This window comes from Protomyctophum parallelum, assembly GCF_964188405.1.
Source record: "Protomyctophum parallelum genome assembly, chromosome: 17".
Taxonomy (NCBI): domain Eukaryota; kingdom Metazoa; phylum Chordata; class Actinopteri; order Myctophiformes; family Myctophidae; genus Protomyctophum; species Protomyctophum parallelum.
Window position 1 is genome coordinate 36865550 of NC_139719.1, and position 16177 is coordinate 36881726.

Sequence of the window (16177 nt, forward strand, 5' to 3'; positions counted from 1 at the left end):
GACTGTTCACTCGGAGAGTATGGGATCTAGATGATGCTAGCTAAGGTGATCCGGGCATCTGTGGGAGTCTGCGGATGACATCATTGATATTGTCAATGGTGTAAACGGAGGAGGGGGGGGGGTGTGTGTGTGTGTGTGTGTGTGTGTGTGAGAGAGAGAGAGAGAGAGAGAGAGAGAGAGAGAGCGAGAGGGACACAGAATATAGGCCAGAACGGACTGGATGTCACAGCTTTTCTTCCTAAAATTGTGTCGTTTGGAAAGCGGATCATTCCCGAGTCGGTTTCCAGGTTGTATCTGGGTGTAAGAAGACACACCAAGGCATGAGCCGTCAAAAGCCGCGTGCGTCGGTCGCTGTCCATGGTCCTGTGTGAGCTCTTCTTCCAGCAGCAGCAGCAGCAGCACCGAGGCCAGCGGCCCCCGAGGAGCCTGACATACCCTGGTGAGGAGGAGACGGGGATGCTACTGCTCCCCCCTGGGACTGACGGGGGTCGTATGGGGTAGTGGGTGGTCTGTAGGCGGACACACACGCTCGCTTATTAAAGTAGAGTCAGGGTCGAGGAATGAAAAGGGTGGTTTGCATGTGACAGGTATACCGTTCCATATAGAGGGTGCGGTTATGGAAATATTAACGAATTATTTACAAGCGAAGGCTGGCACATAATGTGGTCGATGCCGCACTTTTCCTTTACAGTAGCCTACTTCTCGTCTTTCAGCAGCAGTCCATATTGCAAATGTAGCGATTGTAGTTGTTAATCTGATCTTTAAGAATATGATGGCTTTGGCTTGCCTGTCATTGCTTTTTGCAGCCCTGACAATAGTGGGAGTCAGTTTTGTAACAGTAGACAGATTACTGTCCACTGGTGTCCAGCAGTCACCAGCTCTATAGATCCAGAGAAAACCTATGATGGTGATGGGCCCCGTTTGGTCCTGTAATGTTTGGCTTTTATGTCACATGATCTCTAGGGTGCAGGACATTTACTGTCCGTGATGGGGACAATGTTCTTGTTATAAGTGTATGGTAATATCAGATAAACATATAGGCCTACTGTAAGCATTACCTCCTCAACTTCAAAACCAAAAGCATCAACCATTTATTTTTAAAATATGGATAGCAGTATCTATGGATAGCATAGCAGTAACTACAACCATTGTCCGGAAGGAGGATTTGGTCAAATTGTGTGACGGGACAGAAGCCTGGGATTATTATTAGTGCAAGGCTCTAGGAAGTGGGTTATTGAAGCAGTGCGTGAAATTCTGAACCAACCCCCTTTGCAGACCTAAATAAATCATATCCTGCATCCACACTGTGCCTTTATCCTGCAGTCACCCTTTTCCCTATAACACTTTATTAGCCTGTTATTTCCCTCTGGGATATTATCAGTTACTTTTGAGACTTCTGGAGGTGTGACAACAATTCGACAAATCTGTGGTGTGAGAATGTTGGAAAGTTAAATGATATGATATAGTGATATGATATAGTACTTTATTGTCAGTTCACACTGAAATTTGTCTTGCGACCCAGCAGCCAAGTATGCAGAACACATGTACACACATTTGATATAACACAAAGAACAAGACAATTTACATAAATATATGAAGACAAGAGCAATATCCACCGCCTAGATTACCCTGTGGCTACTACAACTCTTGATTAAGCCTCAAAGTCGACTGGTGGACAAAGGACCTTTTTAGTCTGACCTTATTGTATGCTGGTACACCATATCCTTCTTGAAGGCAGCAATCTATATTCTCCATACTACACATACTACATACCATACTACACTATTAGAGGTAAATCAGATTTTAATAGTTACAACAATATCAATAATAATAAATAAACATTTCTTTAAGGTGTTCTTCAATTCTGTATACAAAGTGATTTATTGTTCCAACAGTTAAAAGAAAAACAAAAAAAATTGTTATACATTTAATTTAAACATGTAAAAACAAAGAAAGAATTGGTAAATGTCACACTAGCCTTGTGGTGAATTGACTCACTATGGGAAATAAAGAGCCTTTATCTCCCCTGAGCACTCATGGACTATACAGCAGAAACCTGACTGTTAGTTGAACTCTTAGCTAGTTAGGTAAACTAACTAGCTGTTAGTCACTAAGTTTGTAGTGACTAAGCGTCTCTACTTTATAGTGCCATGCGAGTGCCCTATCCTATGCCATGTGATGTATTTAAATTAAAGCATCCATTTCAGTTTGGGTTTTGTTGTCCCTTCTCAGATCAGATGTCTGCGTTGGGTTTTGGAGTATTGGGTTCGAATAGGGCAGCACTGCAGCAGTGTCCTTCTCTTCCTTATTGATTGTTTCTGTGATTGATGACAGCTTGTGTGTGCACGTGTGTGTGTGTGTGTGTGTGTGTGTGTGTGTGTGACTGTGTCTGTTTGTTTTCCCCTTCAGTGAGTCCACAACCGTGCCACAACCATGGAGCTGAGGGTGGGAAACAAGTACCGCCTCGGGAGGAAGATAGGAAGTGGATCCTTTGGAGATATTTACCTTGGTGAGTCTTGGGTCTGTTTCACTGCTTGCCAATAGAGCACCGAAGTCTGACGTCACTTTCAATAGAGGGCGTCAGTCCCCAGGTTCATGTATTTGTTTAGTTGCATTGAAATCCCCATTGAGGCGATTTGAGATCGCCTCATATAACAACTGTGTTTGAAAAATAAACATGTCACCCCGGCCGCTTCACTCATATGGATATGAAGAATCAACTGACTGAGAGAAAACGCTAATGTTACTGCTACTGAATGAGTTACATTTTCGCTAGAAGCAGACTGTATCATATATGAGTGACTGACTGTTGCAAACGATACAGAGACACCTCCCTGACAATAACGCTGAGACAGCTTGTTTAGTTTTGGACCACAACGCTTATAGTAGACGATATTAAGATCACCCCATGTTATTCTCCATAGAGAAATTACTTCCGCGAACCAGGGGAATGGTCGGGATGAGCGAGTTACGTCAGGACTTCGGTGCTCTATGGTGTAGAGCAGTGGTTTTCGACCCTTTTCATATCAAGGTCCATTATTTATTTGGCATTTGACCCACGGACCACCATTTGATGAGATTTAGCCTAGACTCAGACCCAAAACTTAGAATATTTTGTTATCATTGGATAAGATTTTGTCCACAGTTTTTCCATGCTATATTGATGTTGGTACCATAGGAGAGATAATAGGCAAACATATAAATCAAAATGACATCTACATTCTCTAATTGTATGTACTGTACTATGTACTTTAACTATTGAGAGTGTAAAATTTCATTTTATGCTCTCAAGAGTTAAAGATCTACAGTATAAGGGTCCATTTGTTACCAACTCTCCATCATATAGCTGGGGACCCCCTCAAGGACCATTGGTTGAAATCCCCTGCTCTAGTGCATCCTCTAGTCTATGCTGTCTCCCTGTCAATGTTCCTGCACCGCAATACCCTGAGGCCTCATTTAGATTCCGTAGTACAACTTTGTCCCCTGCTGAAAAGAACAGTTATTTTCGGCAAGTGTTCCTGCAATGGACTATATAAATTAAGCTTGAATGTCGGTCGATTCAACTCCAAAAGTGTAATCGACACCCAGGATTTTGTAGTGTAAAGAGGGGAGTCAACTGCACTTTCTTTTTTAAAACAACAAAGAATTTAATTCTGATGTGTATCCTGAAATCATTAAACATTGGACCAAATGCAACTCTGAATTTTAAAATTGCCCAGCTTAAATGTCTGTATTCAGAACAATATATCGCAGTCTCTCTCTGTCTCTCTCTCTCTCTCCCACACACACACACACGCACGCGCGCACGCACGCACGCACGCACACACACACACACACACACACACACACACACACACACACACACACACACACACACACACACACACACACACACGTTTTCACTTCAGGTCATCTTGTTCCTGCTTCATCTTCTTCTCTGGATCCTTTGTGATGCCCCATGTCTCACACTGTGAACATAGACAGATATTTCTTGATTATAAATATATAAATATTGACATTGTTTCATGTAATCAATTCCCAACAGATACCCCAAACAATCAATTCCCAACCCTGTTGTTTTGGGGTGCACTGGTTTCTGCTCATTCAATCTCCTCTTGTGAGCCTTGGAGGTATGCTGTTCTGGGCCATTCTCTGCACATAACACCTTCGCACGGTGGAGCAAAAATTAGGTTTGAGGGGATACAGCTGCGTGATTCAGCAGGCTTTGGTGCCGTGATCGTAGGGAGTGCTCCCTGGGCGACTGGAGGTGGTGTTTTGAGAATGGCTATAATCATTTGTTACACAAAACATAAACCAAGGTATATATTTCAAGAGCAAGAGATTACAGTAAAATCCATCCTAAACCTTCTTCTTCCACACTGGGAGAAAAACAGCATCTGAAAGTTTGATTTGATGCATTTTTACACATGAGCACAGTGACAATTTTACATTGCATCTAAGGAGCGGCCCTGGCCTGCGCGTGTATACTGGTTCTTATCAGTGACGTTGTCTGGAAATGAATGCGTCTATCTATACGTAAGAAGCAATCCTGATGTATATCTTTCTCTTGCGGCTTCAGGTGCTAATATTGCTACAGGAGAGGAAGTGGCAATCAAACTGGAATGTGTGAAGACTAAACACCCGCAGCTCCACATCGAGAGCAAGTTCTACAAGATGATGCAGGGTGGAGGTGAGAGGGGCGGCGATCTACAAGCACATTCATAACTGTACATGCAGGTGTACAAGTACAGATCCACTATCTAATCCTAATTGTTCATTTAACCATATGGACTGGTGAATTTATATACTCTCTGAGTTACAATTGGATAAATTAACACTGAGGATTTGTACTGTGTACACCTATACACTCATCATTACACATTTTTACTTGACTCTTTCATGATTTCGACAAAGAAGTCAAAAGGGGCCCAGGCCGTAGCGTAACGGTCTGGGCACCGGACTGGTAATCCAGTCGCAGTGTGCCGCGGGTTCGACTCCCGGACCCGACACGGCCTTTACTGCATGTCATCCCCCCATCTCTCTCCCGTTTCCTGTCAGCCTACTGTCTGTCCCTTCAAAAATCAATAAAAAAAAGGCGTAAGCCGCAAAAAAATATCTTAAAAAAAAAAAGAAGTCAAAAGGGATTTTATCGCCAGTTTATGGCAGCTGTGCGGAATTTCCCACTTCGCCCCCTGTTTACACTCACGGCGAACTCACACCGTGATCGGTATGCTGTTACAGTATATGGATAAAATGGAAATGGTTCCAAGCACTGTCTATGTCAAGGAACAGGGGGGGGTGGGGGGTGGTTGTGGAGAGACAAAGCGGCAACCAATAAGAAGTCTGATGTGGTCTGAACTAGGCGTACACATGAAGGTAACATGGATGTTTCGGATATTTTGTAAATTAAAACCACTATGTTGGTGTAAGTTTAGCGTTATCCTCTTACATACTTGATGTAAGATGTCCTTTGAAAAGTGTAATACATTTAATGAGACACTGGTGTACTGCAGTTGTAGGCATGAGGTCGACCCCCAGTTTCAGGTTCAGTGTCTTCAGACTCCACCTTAGCCCGTAGCACTTGCCGTAGCACTTGCCCTAGCCTCGACGACCATACAGGTGTATGCAAAGGCTCAAATTATCTAACTTAGATAGCATTTTATGTAGACATAGCACTCTATAGTGTATACGCATAGTTCCATTATATAGATATTCCACTGTTAGGTTCTTAGCTTACGTATGATTCTTGATGACTATTTATGACTATGTCTATGACTATGTATTTGATGTATTACCATGTTTTTGTTCTTACGAAACATGTAGAGTGTCGTACTCGACATGTTTCGACAAAGCCGTTAAAACATGGTAAATAAGGCGAGTGATAATCTTAGATGTGGTCTTGAGTGGTGTGTTATCAGGAGATATTGGCACTCATTACAATGCTTCTCAGCCAATTACAATACGAGAGTGGAATTAACTGTGGTATAGTGTAGAACCAGTCAGGAAAGATAATGTTATTGATCCAAACCCTGACCCGCATCAGCTACACATGGTTATTGAAGTTGCTCTCTTTTCCCACACATCCCTACTGATCACATGTACAAGCAGTTTTCTTCATATAGACGGGACGAACATTTCATCAGAGACAGTTTGGTAACAGTGGGAATGAAGTGCTTCATTGACAGTGTTAACCCATTGACCAGTTCACAAATGGATGTGCATTATTTGTGCATATCATAATTTATGCCCCATGTTGTAAATTGGGGGCTTTTGCAAAATATTCTTTTCCGTAGGTGAACAATCATGGAGTTCAAACTTGATGGTTTTGTGAGAGACCCTACATTAGAGATTTTTCATCACTGTGCCAAAGCGCATTTGTGTTTAATTGCAGATCACTATGACATATCTGTGAGTGCACAAGAGTGAGTGATAAGGGGGTGCTTCTTTCCTGGTCCTTCTAGTCCTGAATCATCAAAGTATGTGGTTGAACTGTCTATGGAGAATCTCCTTCGGCTGAAGGAGTTAGAGCTCGAAAGGATGCGTAGTGATCTCGAGAGAAGCAGAGAGAATGCTAAACTTGAATTAGTGCGGCTTAGGGAGGAGTACACGAAGGCCATTTGTTTGAGTGAATTACAGCTTGGTCTGGCTCCTCAACCTGGTGACTGTGTTGAGAGTGTGGTTCCAATACGTTCAGAAGAAACCTGTACTGAGTCTAATGTACCTGGTGGAACATTGTTGGTGACCCCTGTGGTGGTGCCAGTCCCTATGGCACAAAGTGAACATGAGGTGGGGGTGACTGTTCCAACAGTTTTTGCCTCTTTTGATGTAAACTGTTCTGATGAGAAGCTGGTAAGCTATTATGATGGAGTTGACTTGAGTGAGAGCTTTCTTGTAGATCTGGATGGGGGTGGGACTAATGGTGCTGTTGTGGGTGGGGCCGATGTGGTTTCGGTGGAGACACACGCACACGCACACACACACACACACACACACACACACACACACACACACACACACACACACACACACACACACACACACACACACACACACACACACACACACACACACACACACACACACACACACACACACACACACACACACACACACAAATTCTCTTTCTCACTCCCTGTCCCTTTTTGTCTGTTTGTTTTGTGTCTTCCTCTGCAGTGGGCATCCCATCTATAAAGTGGTGTGGAGCAGAGGGAGACTACAATGTGATGGTGATGGAGCTGTTGGGACCCAGTCTGGAGGACTTGTTCAACTTCTGCTCCCGCAAATTCAGCCTTAAGACTGTCCTGCTTCTAGCGGACCAGATGGTAAGACTGATCTTTACAACTCACACAACTCCAAAAACCAAAGGTCAATCAAGAGATTCTGTGAAGATCCCAATAGAATAGAGCTTTAGATACCCCCCCCCCCCCCACAAGAAAACAATCACCTAAAGGCTTCCTTGATGTATGTACGATAGACAGGATTGTAGTACTGTATAGTGTATAATATCGCTGTTAATGAAGGGAACCTGCTGCCTTACATTTCTATATACTGTAGAACCTTTTTTTGTCAGAGGTTGGAGTGTGTGTGTGTGTGGGGGGGAGCTAGTCAATGTGATTAACTGACTGACATACTGACTCCCCATTGTTAAAACACGCATGCATGCACAACAATCACTCCTGCTGCAAACAGCCAGCAATGTGCCTGCATCCCATTTCCTCATTCTGCTTTCCTGGCAAACTCAACACCAAACGTTTGCATCTCCATTATCCCTCAATGAGTGATCTGCAGACATTTAATATTTTACAGGGCGAGTTCATTCAAATCAAATGGCCTATCAAATAGCTGGACACAAGGTGGCCAAGCATTTTTTGTGTCTCTGTAATCCTTGTGTACTATTCTGCTGTCTTGTCTTGTCTCCTCTCCTCTCCTCTACTCCTCTCCTCCAAAATTTTCCTCATCTAATCCCTCTCCATGTCTCTTTCTCCCTCTTGCAGATTAGCCGTATTGAGTACATCCACTCGAAGAACTTCATCCACAGAGACGTAAAGCCAGACAACTTCCTGATGGGCCTGGGCAAGAAGGGGAACCTGGTATACATCATTGACTTTGGCCTGGCCAAGAAGTACCGTGACGCACGCACACACCAGCACATCCCCTACCGTGAAAACAAGAACCTCACAGGCACCGCCCGATACGCCTCCATCAACACACACCTGGGCATAGGTAGGTAGGGACAGAATCACATATTCACATATACCTGACGAAGGCCACAGAGGCCGAAACGTTGTCTGCTTTTTACGCTCTGGTAAATAACGTTTTTGGGGAGTTTTTAAAACGGTGTGCAGACTCGACTGGGATGTGCGTGCACCTCCTGACCACACAGGGACAGAATCACAATCAATCAGCACAGGTTTACAAGAGTAACATGCATGTGCACGTACCACGTAGCCTGGCATGGCCAGACTAATATCACTGCGTAGATATTCGTCAGGAATCTCTGTGTGGAGCCTGCATTTCCAAGGGGCGAATAAAATAAATGCCCTGTGTGTGTGTGTGTGTGTGTGTGCGTGTGTGTGTGTGTGTGTGTGTGTGTGTGTGTGTGTGTATTGATTAGGACTGCCTTCTCAGAATTGCTGCAGCAGGACAGTATTGACTCTCCTATCTCCAAGAAAAGCTAAGTTGAATTAGCTTTGAGTTGTGTGCTAACAGTTGCCCATCTTACCCCCCCACAGAACAGTCTAGGCGTGATGACCTGGAGTCCCTGGGTTACGTCCTCATGTACTTCAACCTGGGCTCTCTGCCCTGGCAGGGCCTCAAGGCTGCCACCAAGAGGCAGAAGTATGAACGCATCAGTGAGAAGAAAATGTCCACCCCCATCGAGGTGCTCTGCAAGGGATACCCCTGTGAGTCAATCTAGGATGTACTTTGCCCTATGACCCTTCTGATATTTTATATTTTAGGTAGAAGGTAGTGTTGGGCAGCTCCTTGGCTCTGTTCAGACTGCATAGAGCACCGAAGTCTGACATCACTCTCAGTAGAGGGCGCCAATACACAGGTTCATGTATTTATTTATTTGCAGTGAAATCTCCATAGGGTGATTTTAGGTCGCTTCATATAAGAACTGTGTTTGAAAAATAAACCGACCACCCCAGCCTTTCTGCCAGGGGAGTGGCTGTGCGTCGTTAATGATGTCTATTCATATTTGATACAGCCAGTTTCTGGAGAACATGGAATTAATGTGGCCGCAAAAGCCTTGAAACTACATATGAAGGCAATGTCGCTGCTAATATACGTCACGCCCAGCTGTCAACACATTGCGTTCCTGAGATTCCTCGTTGACATAAGCTCAGCTGGTGGTGACTCGACTCGTACTAACCACGAAACATTAAATATCAATAAAATAAAAATAAACGTAATTAACATTCCGTTTCTGTTGTGTGACAGATGCCTACCTGGAAATGTAGTCTCTGGGTTGTTTGACTCATTTCTAACGCTTATTTTGTTACTCTTTGGGTATATTTGTACATTTCCACCTTCAGTCGATGCTTCATATCCATATGAGTGAAAAGGCCGGGGTGATCGGTTTATTTTTCAAACACAGTTCTTATTATGAGGCGATCTAAAATCCCCCTATGGAGATTACAATGCAAATAAAAAGTACATGAACCTGGGGACTGACGACCTCTACTGACAGTGACGTCAGGACTTCGGTGCTCTATTAGGACTGACTTAGATCAGATCAGAGTTTTGTATCCAGACATCATCGACCTATCTGCATTTGTTGCTGTGGTAAACGACACAACAACATAGACAAGTATGCGCTGTTGTATGATGGTTTCGTTCACTGAAAATAGCAGATCTACAAGCTCCGTTGTTAGCCTGTATATCTGCTAATTTTGGCTGGCGACACTGAATTATAAATCAGGTTTTGTCATCATCATTTGGTTTTAGTCAAGGACTGTCTAAAGAGGACAAGAAGCGAAGACCGTACGGGCGACGCCATGTTGCTCACATGGTGCTCCATGGAAGGAAAGAAACATGCGCAGTTGCAGACCAAGGAAGCTGAACGCGGAAGTGTTGGCTGCATAAAGCCTATTGCGCATGTTTCTTTCCTTCCATGGAGCACAATGTGAGCAACATGGCGGCGCCCTTACGGTCTTCGCTTCCCGTCCTCTTTATACAGTCCTTGGTTTTAGTCATAGGGCTCCATCTTGCGCCACCCTTATCCTTAAACGTATTTGCCATTTTTTACTATTTTGAAAAACATTTAGTTCAACTAGCTGATCTACATCGAGACATTGTGAGCTTGTAGATCGGCTATTTGAACTATTTTAAAAGGTTTTTTTAAATAGTAAAATATGGCAAATAGTTTAGGGATAAGGGTTAAGTGGTGGCACAAGATATAGCCCCTAGTCTTTTGAATAATTCTCATAGTTTTAGTCATATTTTAGTCATCTAGAATGTTTTAGTGTTTAAGTGTCTAGTTTTAGTCAACTAAATATCATAAGATTTTAGTCGACTAAATCTACAGTTGATTTAGTCGACTAAAAAGTATTAGCAGCTAGATCTGCTATTTTGAGCATGCACCCAAGCATAAAATGACTAGTTCTACTGGATCTCCTCTCCAGTAGTCCCTCTCTAACCTTTTAGTCGTATTTGTTGATGAAATTGTCTGAACATTTAGTCTTAGTTTTGGTCATCATAGCTTTTATTTTGTTTTTATTTTATCTTCCTCTGTGAAAAAACTAAACAAAAAAAATCATAGTTTTAGTCAACTTTCCAGGCACCACTGGGTTGGACAATCTAGTGTTTAGACAGAGATTGCGATTAAACCACGAGGATTGTGGTTCAAATTTGATTAACAAAAATATGTTTTTTTCTGTTCAGACAAATCTGATTTGGTCTGCGAGTCTGAACATTATATAGCCATAGGTGTGAGGCTGTGTAACTGTGTGAGTGTGTGAGTGTGCAGCCGTGCTGTCAAATAGCATCCATTCTCTGTCAGTGTTTTACACTTAAACATGTAGTTTACATTGTAAAGCTTAGTACCTGCCCTGGTTCAGTCCTCACAACTGAACTGGCAAATATGTGCCTTGTTCAAATGTTTTTTTCTTCTTTTTTTCTTTTAAAAACATAACCCGAAAACTAAACCGAACCCTATTATTAGTGGTACAGGATTCCATATAGGCCTGGAATGCCAAATTCAGAATGTATCTCTTATATATGTGTCTCTCAGCTGAATTCTCCACCTACCTGAACTTCTGCCGATCCCTGAGGTTTGACGATAAGCCTGACTACTCCTACCTGAGACAGCTGTTCAGGAACCTGTTCCATCGTCAGGGATTCTCCTATGACTATGTCTTTGACTGGAACATGCTCAAGTTTGTAAGTTCCTCCCGTGTCCTCCATTTGGCAACGCAACGCATGCTTATTGCTTTGCAAGAATATTACAAGCATGTGTGCGACTGGTGAAGAAATCATTCAACCCTATGTATACTGTAAACTGCATGAACAGTGTGCATTAATGGGATACTGAGCAACTGTACAATTGAACAACTGGAAACGTATTAATATAAATTATAAATACATTTATCCATATAGCTGAATCAATATATGCACATAGGCTACGTATGGTCTCACGTGAGTTAGTCGGAATGGATTATTCTACTACACTTATGAATCACTGTTTCAGACACAGGTAAGCCTGTGTCAGAGCCCACAAGGAGGGAGAGAGGGTGAGAGAGAGAGGGAGAGACAGATCTCTGTCTCAATGGAGCAGAAAGACTATTAATTCTAAGGATGTGAGATAGTTGTATGTAATGCCAGCTACTGAATACCAGATAGCGTTAGCTATTCGTAATCGTATCTTCAATCATCTCCATTATTAACTTACTAGACCTGTACGTGCCCGTCGCAGTCGGCCACTGGCCTACTTGGGAACGATGCAACTTGGGAACATAATGACATACGTTGTCATAGCACCCGTTTTAACTGTCAGCCAGTGTCCCAACAGGAGATCTGTGTATGTGCGTATGTATGTGTGTGTGAAGACTGCAAACTGAAAAGTGTACTTGGCAATCAATTCGGCCCACTGGCAGAGCCTGATTGGTTGAGCCTCGATTGGCTGAGGCAGAGGCTGATAATTGCACAGGTGAAAGGAGTTGGCCTCATTAGGCCCACTGGCAGAGCCTGGCCCAGGTGAAAGGAGTTGGCCTCATTAGGCCCACTGGCAGAGCCTGGCCCAGGTGAAAGGAGTTGGCCTCATTAGGCCTACTGGCAGAGCCTGGCCCAGGTGAAAGGAGTTGGCCTCATTAGGCCCACTGGCAGAGCCTGACCAGAGCCTTTTGTGGTGCTTCTGGAGAACCGTGGGTCCGACCGACTCGATACCTGGCACTGCACTCCCTGTGGCGGTGTGGAATGCGCGTGTCGAATGTGAAGTCGGTGGGTCAAACGGTTCTCGAGTTACGTGCATTACAACCGTACACACACACGCACGCAGACAGACAGACAGAGACGTAGCGCATTTATAGTAGGATGATTAATCAGGCCAATTGATTTAGTCCATTATGAAAAATACATTTTGCATTGATTTGTTGATCAATGTTACCTTATAATGGAATAATTTGAATAATTGTATACTACTATTAACCAAACCACTGCAAAACATTCTGTGGTTCTTCTTGTTTCAGGGGGCCAGTAGGACAACAGAGGAAGGAGAGAGAGAGAGAAGGGAGGTGAAAGAGGGGGAGGAGAGAGCAGGTGGAGGACAAAGGGGGGGTGGAGGAGGAGGTGGAGTAGGAGTCGGAGTAGGAGTCGGAGGTGGTGGTGGAGGCCGCGCCTTACCCCCCGCTCCAAACCCTTCAGCGGCCAACCGTGTTAGGAATGGACCAGACGCGACGCCCCCTAACCTGTCCTCACGTGGGGTCCAGCCGTCAGGTAAGAGCATTCCAGGCAATTACCTTGAATAATGTCAAGTGTTAACAGCTGTGGGAGTGGGAGATAGAACCAGCTTCCTTCAAATACAGAACCTATTTAAAGTAGGTTATAGGTTTTATTCCAATACAGATCATTACTAGACTAAAGTGATTGTTCAGTAACAAGTAACAACAAAGTGAACCCATATACCCCTCAGCCCCCAATCTACCAAAAGGTTCTTATCTGAAAGCCTCCCATACTCCCAAAATCTACTAGATAGCAAGCAATGTTTGTTTATTGTGTGTGTGTGTGTGTGTGTGTGTGTGTGTGTGTGTGTGTGTGTGTGTGTGTGTGTGTGTGTGTGTGTGTGTGTGTGTGTGTGTGTGTGTGTGTACAGGTAATCGGTCTCCTCAGGCAGTGTCTCGTGCTGAGAGAGAGAGAAAAGTTGCTATGAGGCTCCACCGCGGGGCTCCTGCCAATGTCTCCTCCTCTGACATCACGGCACGACTTGACCAGTCACGCATCACCGCATCACAGGTAGGAAGGACACCAGGTCGTCCTCAATAAATACAAACGAGTGGGATTTCTTTTACTTATCCAAAGTTGCCTGGTTTTCTCATTCGTTTTCAGGGTGGGGTGTGGTAGTAATCACCTCCTCCTTTCTGCATTTGATCCTCTCTCCTATTCAGGTGAGTGTGCCATTTGAACATCTGGCAAAGTGAGCGTCCTTCAGCCTGGCCTGCTGGTCACTGGCAGGTATGGACATGTCTGACAATCACAGAACATGTCTGACACTCAAACACTTTACCCTTTGACCTTACGGATCACTATTCTCATTCTTTGAGTGCAACCAGTTTCTTAACTTATTTATTTAACCACTTTCAACCCATGGTTCCTGTTTTGGGCATTTTAAAAACATTTAAAAAAAAATCCTTGAAATGCGTAGCATCACAATGCATTGCAAGCTTGTAGATATTTTTCAAACATTGTTGAAAATTCTTAGGTTGGCCTGGGCCCCGGGCCAATATATGGAGCCTGCCAGCAACTCTACATCTGACCTCAAACCTCAAACCCTTAGATCTCCATATATGGAGCTGACCTGTTCTGACATTCCATATCTTGACCCTTCCCCACCCGTCTTCCCTCTTCGATGTCTCCCTTTTAACTGATACCTGTCCATTCAAACTCTAGACGGGCCCGCCCAAAAGTTATTAGTGCAGCCGTGCCCGGCATCCGGCGAAAACTAGAGTTCTCAGCATCCCCGAAAATTAAGGCCCAGCCCTACCTGGGCCCTCATCAAACCGTGTACACTCAAGACACTGCCCCTGCTGTCACCCTTAGATCTCTATATATGGAGCTGACCTGTTCTGACATGTTGATCTGACCTCATCAAACCCTGTACACTCAAGACACGCTCCATACAGTATATGGCCAGTACAGAATTCCATATGTTGATCTGACCCCCCCATGCCAAAGCGCCAGTGCTCGCCCACAGCAGTCTGCCGTCACCCAGGCGGATGCGTGCATGTAACCTCACCCTTTCCTTTATAAGAATTGTGGTAGTATAGGTTAAGAACCTGGGATATTTACTTGCGAACCATAAAAACAGGTCCACAACCAAGAAATGAGTCTCGACTCTATGTTTGTGAAACACTGACCCAATGTGTAGTATACCGTACCTTCAGAATGTGTGTTTTGCATGTCTTATGCTGGCTTTGTCACTGACAGCTGTAACAATGACAAATATTTGTATGAACCTCATTCTGTGAAATATTCCGTTAAAGGTTTTGTTTTGTTTTATTTTGTGAGAAGTAATAATGTTCTCTCTGTTCTTCCCAATGGGTTTGCCAGCAGCTGCAGTGCAGGGTATCAACTACCGGTACCCCCTAACTTTTCAAATCGTTGGATGGAAACATGAATGAATGAATGGAGCAACAGAAGGTGGAACAGGAAATGAATCAATGAAAGCTCGAGACCTTGTGAAAAGGAGTGAACATTGTACGTGTGCCTGACAACACACCGTGTGGACATTTCACTGACCAGACGGAGGCAAGGGAAAGATGAAAGATGAAGAGATAGGATGGATTGGATACCAGGGGGGAATAAATGAGAAATGTTTGCCTGTGACTCGTTGATAATGCTTTTTCAGACAATTGAGGGATGTTGTGTGCCGGAGATAAGACTTTAGATCCTGCTTCACGTGCCCATCTTCTCAGAGGCTCAACTTGCAAAAAAAGAAGAAAGAAAATAGAAAAAAGATAGAAGCACATCAAAGTGCAAACAACTTACTGGTTGTTCCTGGACCTACTGGTTATTCTATCACTGGTTAATATGGCTAAGGTGACTCTTGTCTGGATCCACGTGTTTTGACAACTGCTATATAAAAAAAAAATACAACTTTCAACTGTCCACCTGCTATGGTTCAAGAGTTCCATCCGCTGCTTACAATGTCCTTGATTTATCAATGAATATGTAAAACAACTACTGAATATTACGCTGAGGTGTTTATAGGAGGTAGTGAAAACAATAGGAGAAGCTTTCATTGTGTTCAGGTCTAAAGAGAGGAGTTGTGGACAAAACGGAGGGGGTGGGATGGAGTGTGACCATAATGGGAAATGAGCTGAGGGAGGAGAGACTGAATGTGAGAAAGAAACCTCTCGCTGGAGAGGTGAGGCTGCTGAATTTTTGTCAATATCTGTTGTTGTTCGTCAATGTCTTGTTGTCACTATCATTAGTTTGCCCTTGCCCTTTGTTTTACCGATAGACTGACTGAAAGTGCACGGGGAAGAAGATGTGTGGACATCATGGCTGATTTATACTTGATTGTGCATTGTGTCATGCAGCGAAAATAGCCCATCTACTAGAAGATGGAGTTGGGAGCAGAGTGCAGGGGCGGGGGGGGGGGGGGTTACAGAGTTGGGCTGTCAGCATTATTTCTCTTTGCTTTTTATTTTTGCTTTGACATTATTAGATATGTCCCTGACAAAATAACAAGGGCCTTTCAATTGAGGTTAAATTAAATTATTTAGATACATCATTTGTTTTTATTTGTTATTATTATTATTGCTATCATATAATTTGAGCACATCAGGTATTTTATCAATGTTAAACATTCCCTACAGATGACCAATGACAAGGAATGGTATAGATTACATGAAAGCTATATAAGCTGTTTACTATATAAGCTGTTTACTACTTTACTAGCTGACCATTGTTTTGATGGACTTCATACAACATAAGAATGGTTTGTTTGATTTACTGT

General features: G+C 43.5%; 1 protein-coding gene across 2 annotated transcripts; it reads left to right on the forward strand.

The window, feature by feature from the left end:
* Positions 1-2430: 2430 nt before the first annotated feature.
* On the forward strand, positions 2431-15762 carry csnk1e (casein kinase 1, epsilon). 2 transcript variants are annotated; one of them, XM_083788139.1, is made up of 10 exons: positions 2431-2509; positions 4580-4690; positions 7174-7322; positions 7995-8223; positions 8733-8903; positions 11237-11385; positions 12690-12936; positions 13313-13452; positions 13605-13671; positions 14767-15762. In XM_083788139.1, exons 1-9 carry the CDS (start codon positions 2434-2436, stop codon positions 13635-13637), a joined length of 1305 nt encoding a protein of 434 aa, XP_083644265.1. In that variant the 5' UTR covers positions 2431-2433; the 3' UTR covers positions 13638-13671; positions 14767-15762. The 2 variants fall into 2 exon arrangements, with proteins under 2 accessions (XP_083644265.1, XP_083644266.1); XM_083788140.1 differs by having other exon boundaries at positions 14770-15762.
* The last annotated feature ends 415 nt before the right edge of the window (positions 15763-16177 follow it).

What these genes read in the sequence shown, in the direction of transcription:
- csnk1e (XM_083788139.1), top strand. Translation starts at nt 2,434, where the DNA reads ATGGAGCTGAGGGTGGGAAACAAGTACCGCCTCGGGAGGAAGATAGGA. An exon ending in CAACACACACCTGGGCATAG is followed by an intron (nt 8,224 to 8,732) that starts GTAGGTAGGGAC and finishes ACCCCCCCACAG; the next exon opens with AACAGTCTAGGCGTGATGAC. An exon ending in CACGCATCACCGCATCACAG is followed by an intron (nt 13,453 to 13,604) that starts GTAGGAAGGACA and finishes TCTCCTATTCAG; the next exon opens with GTGAGTGTGCCATTTGAACA.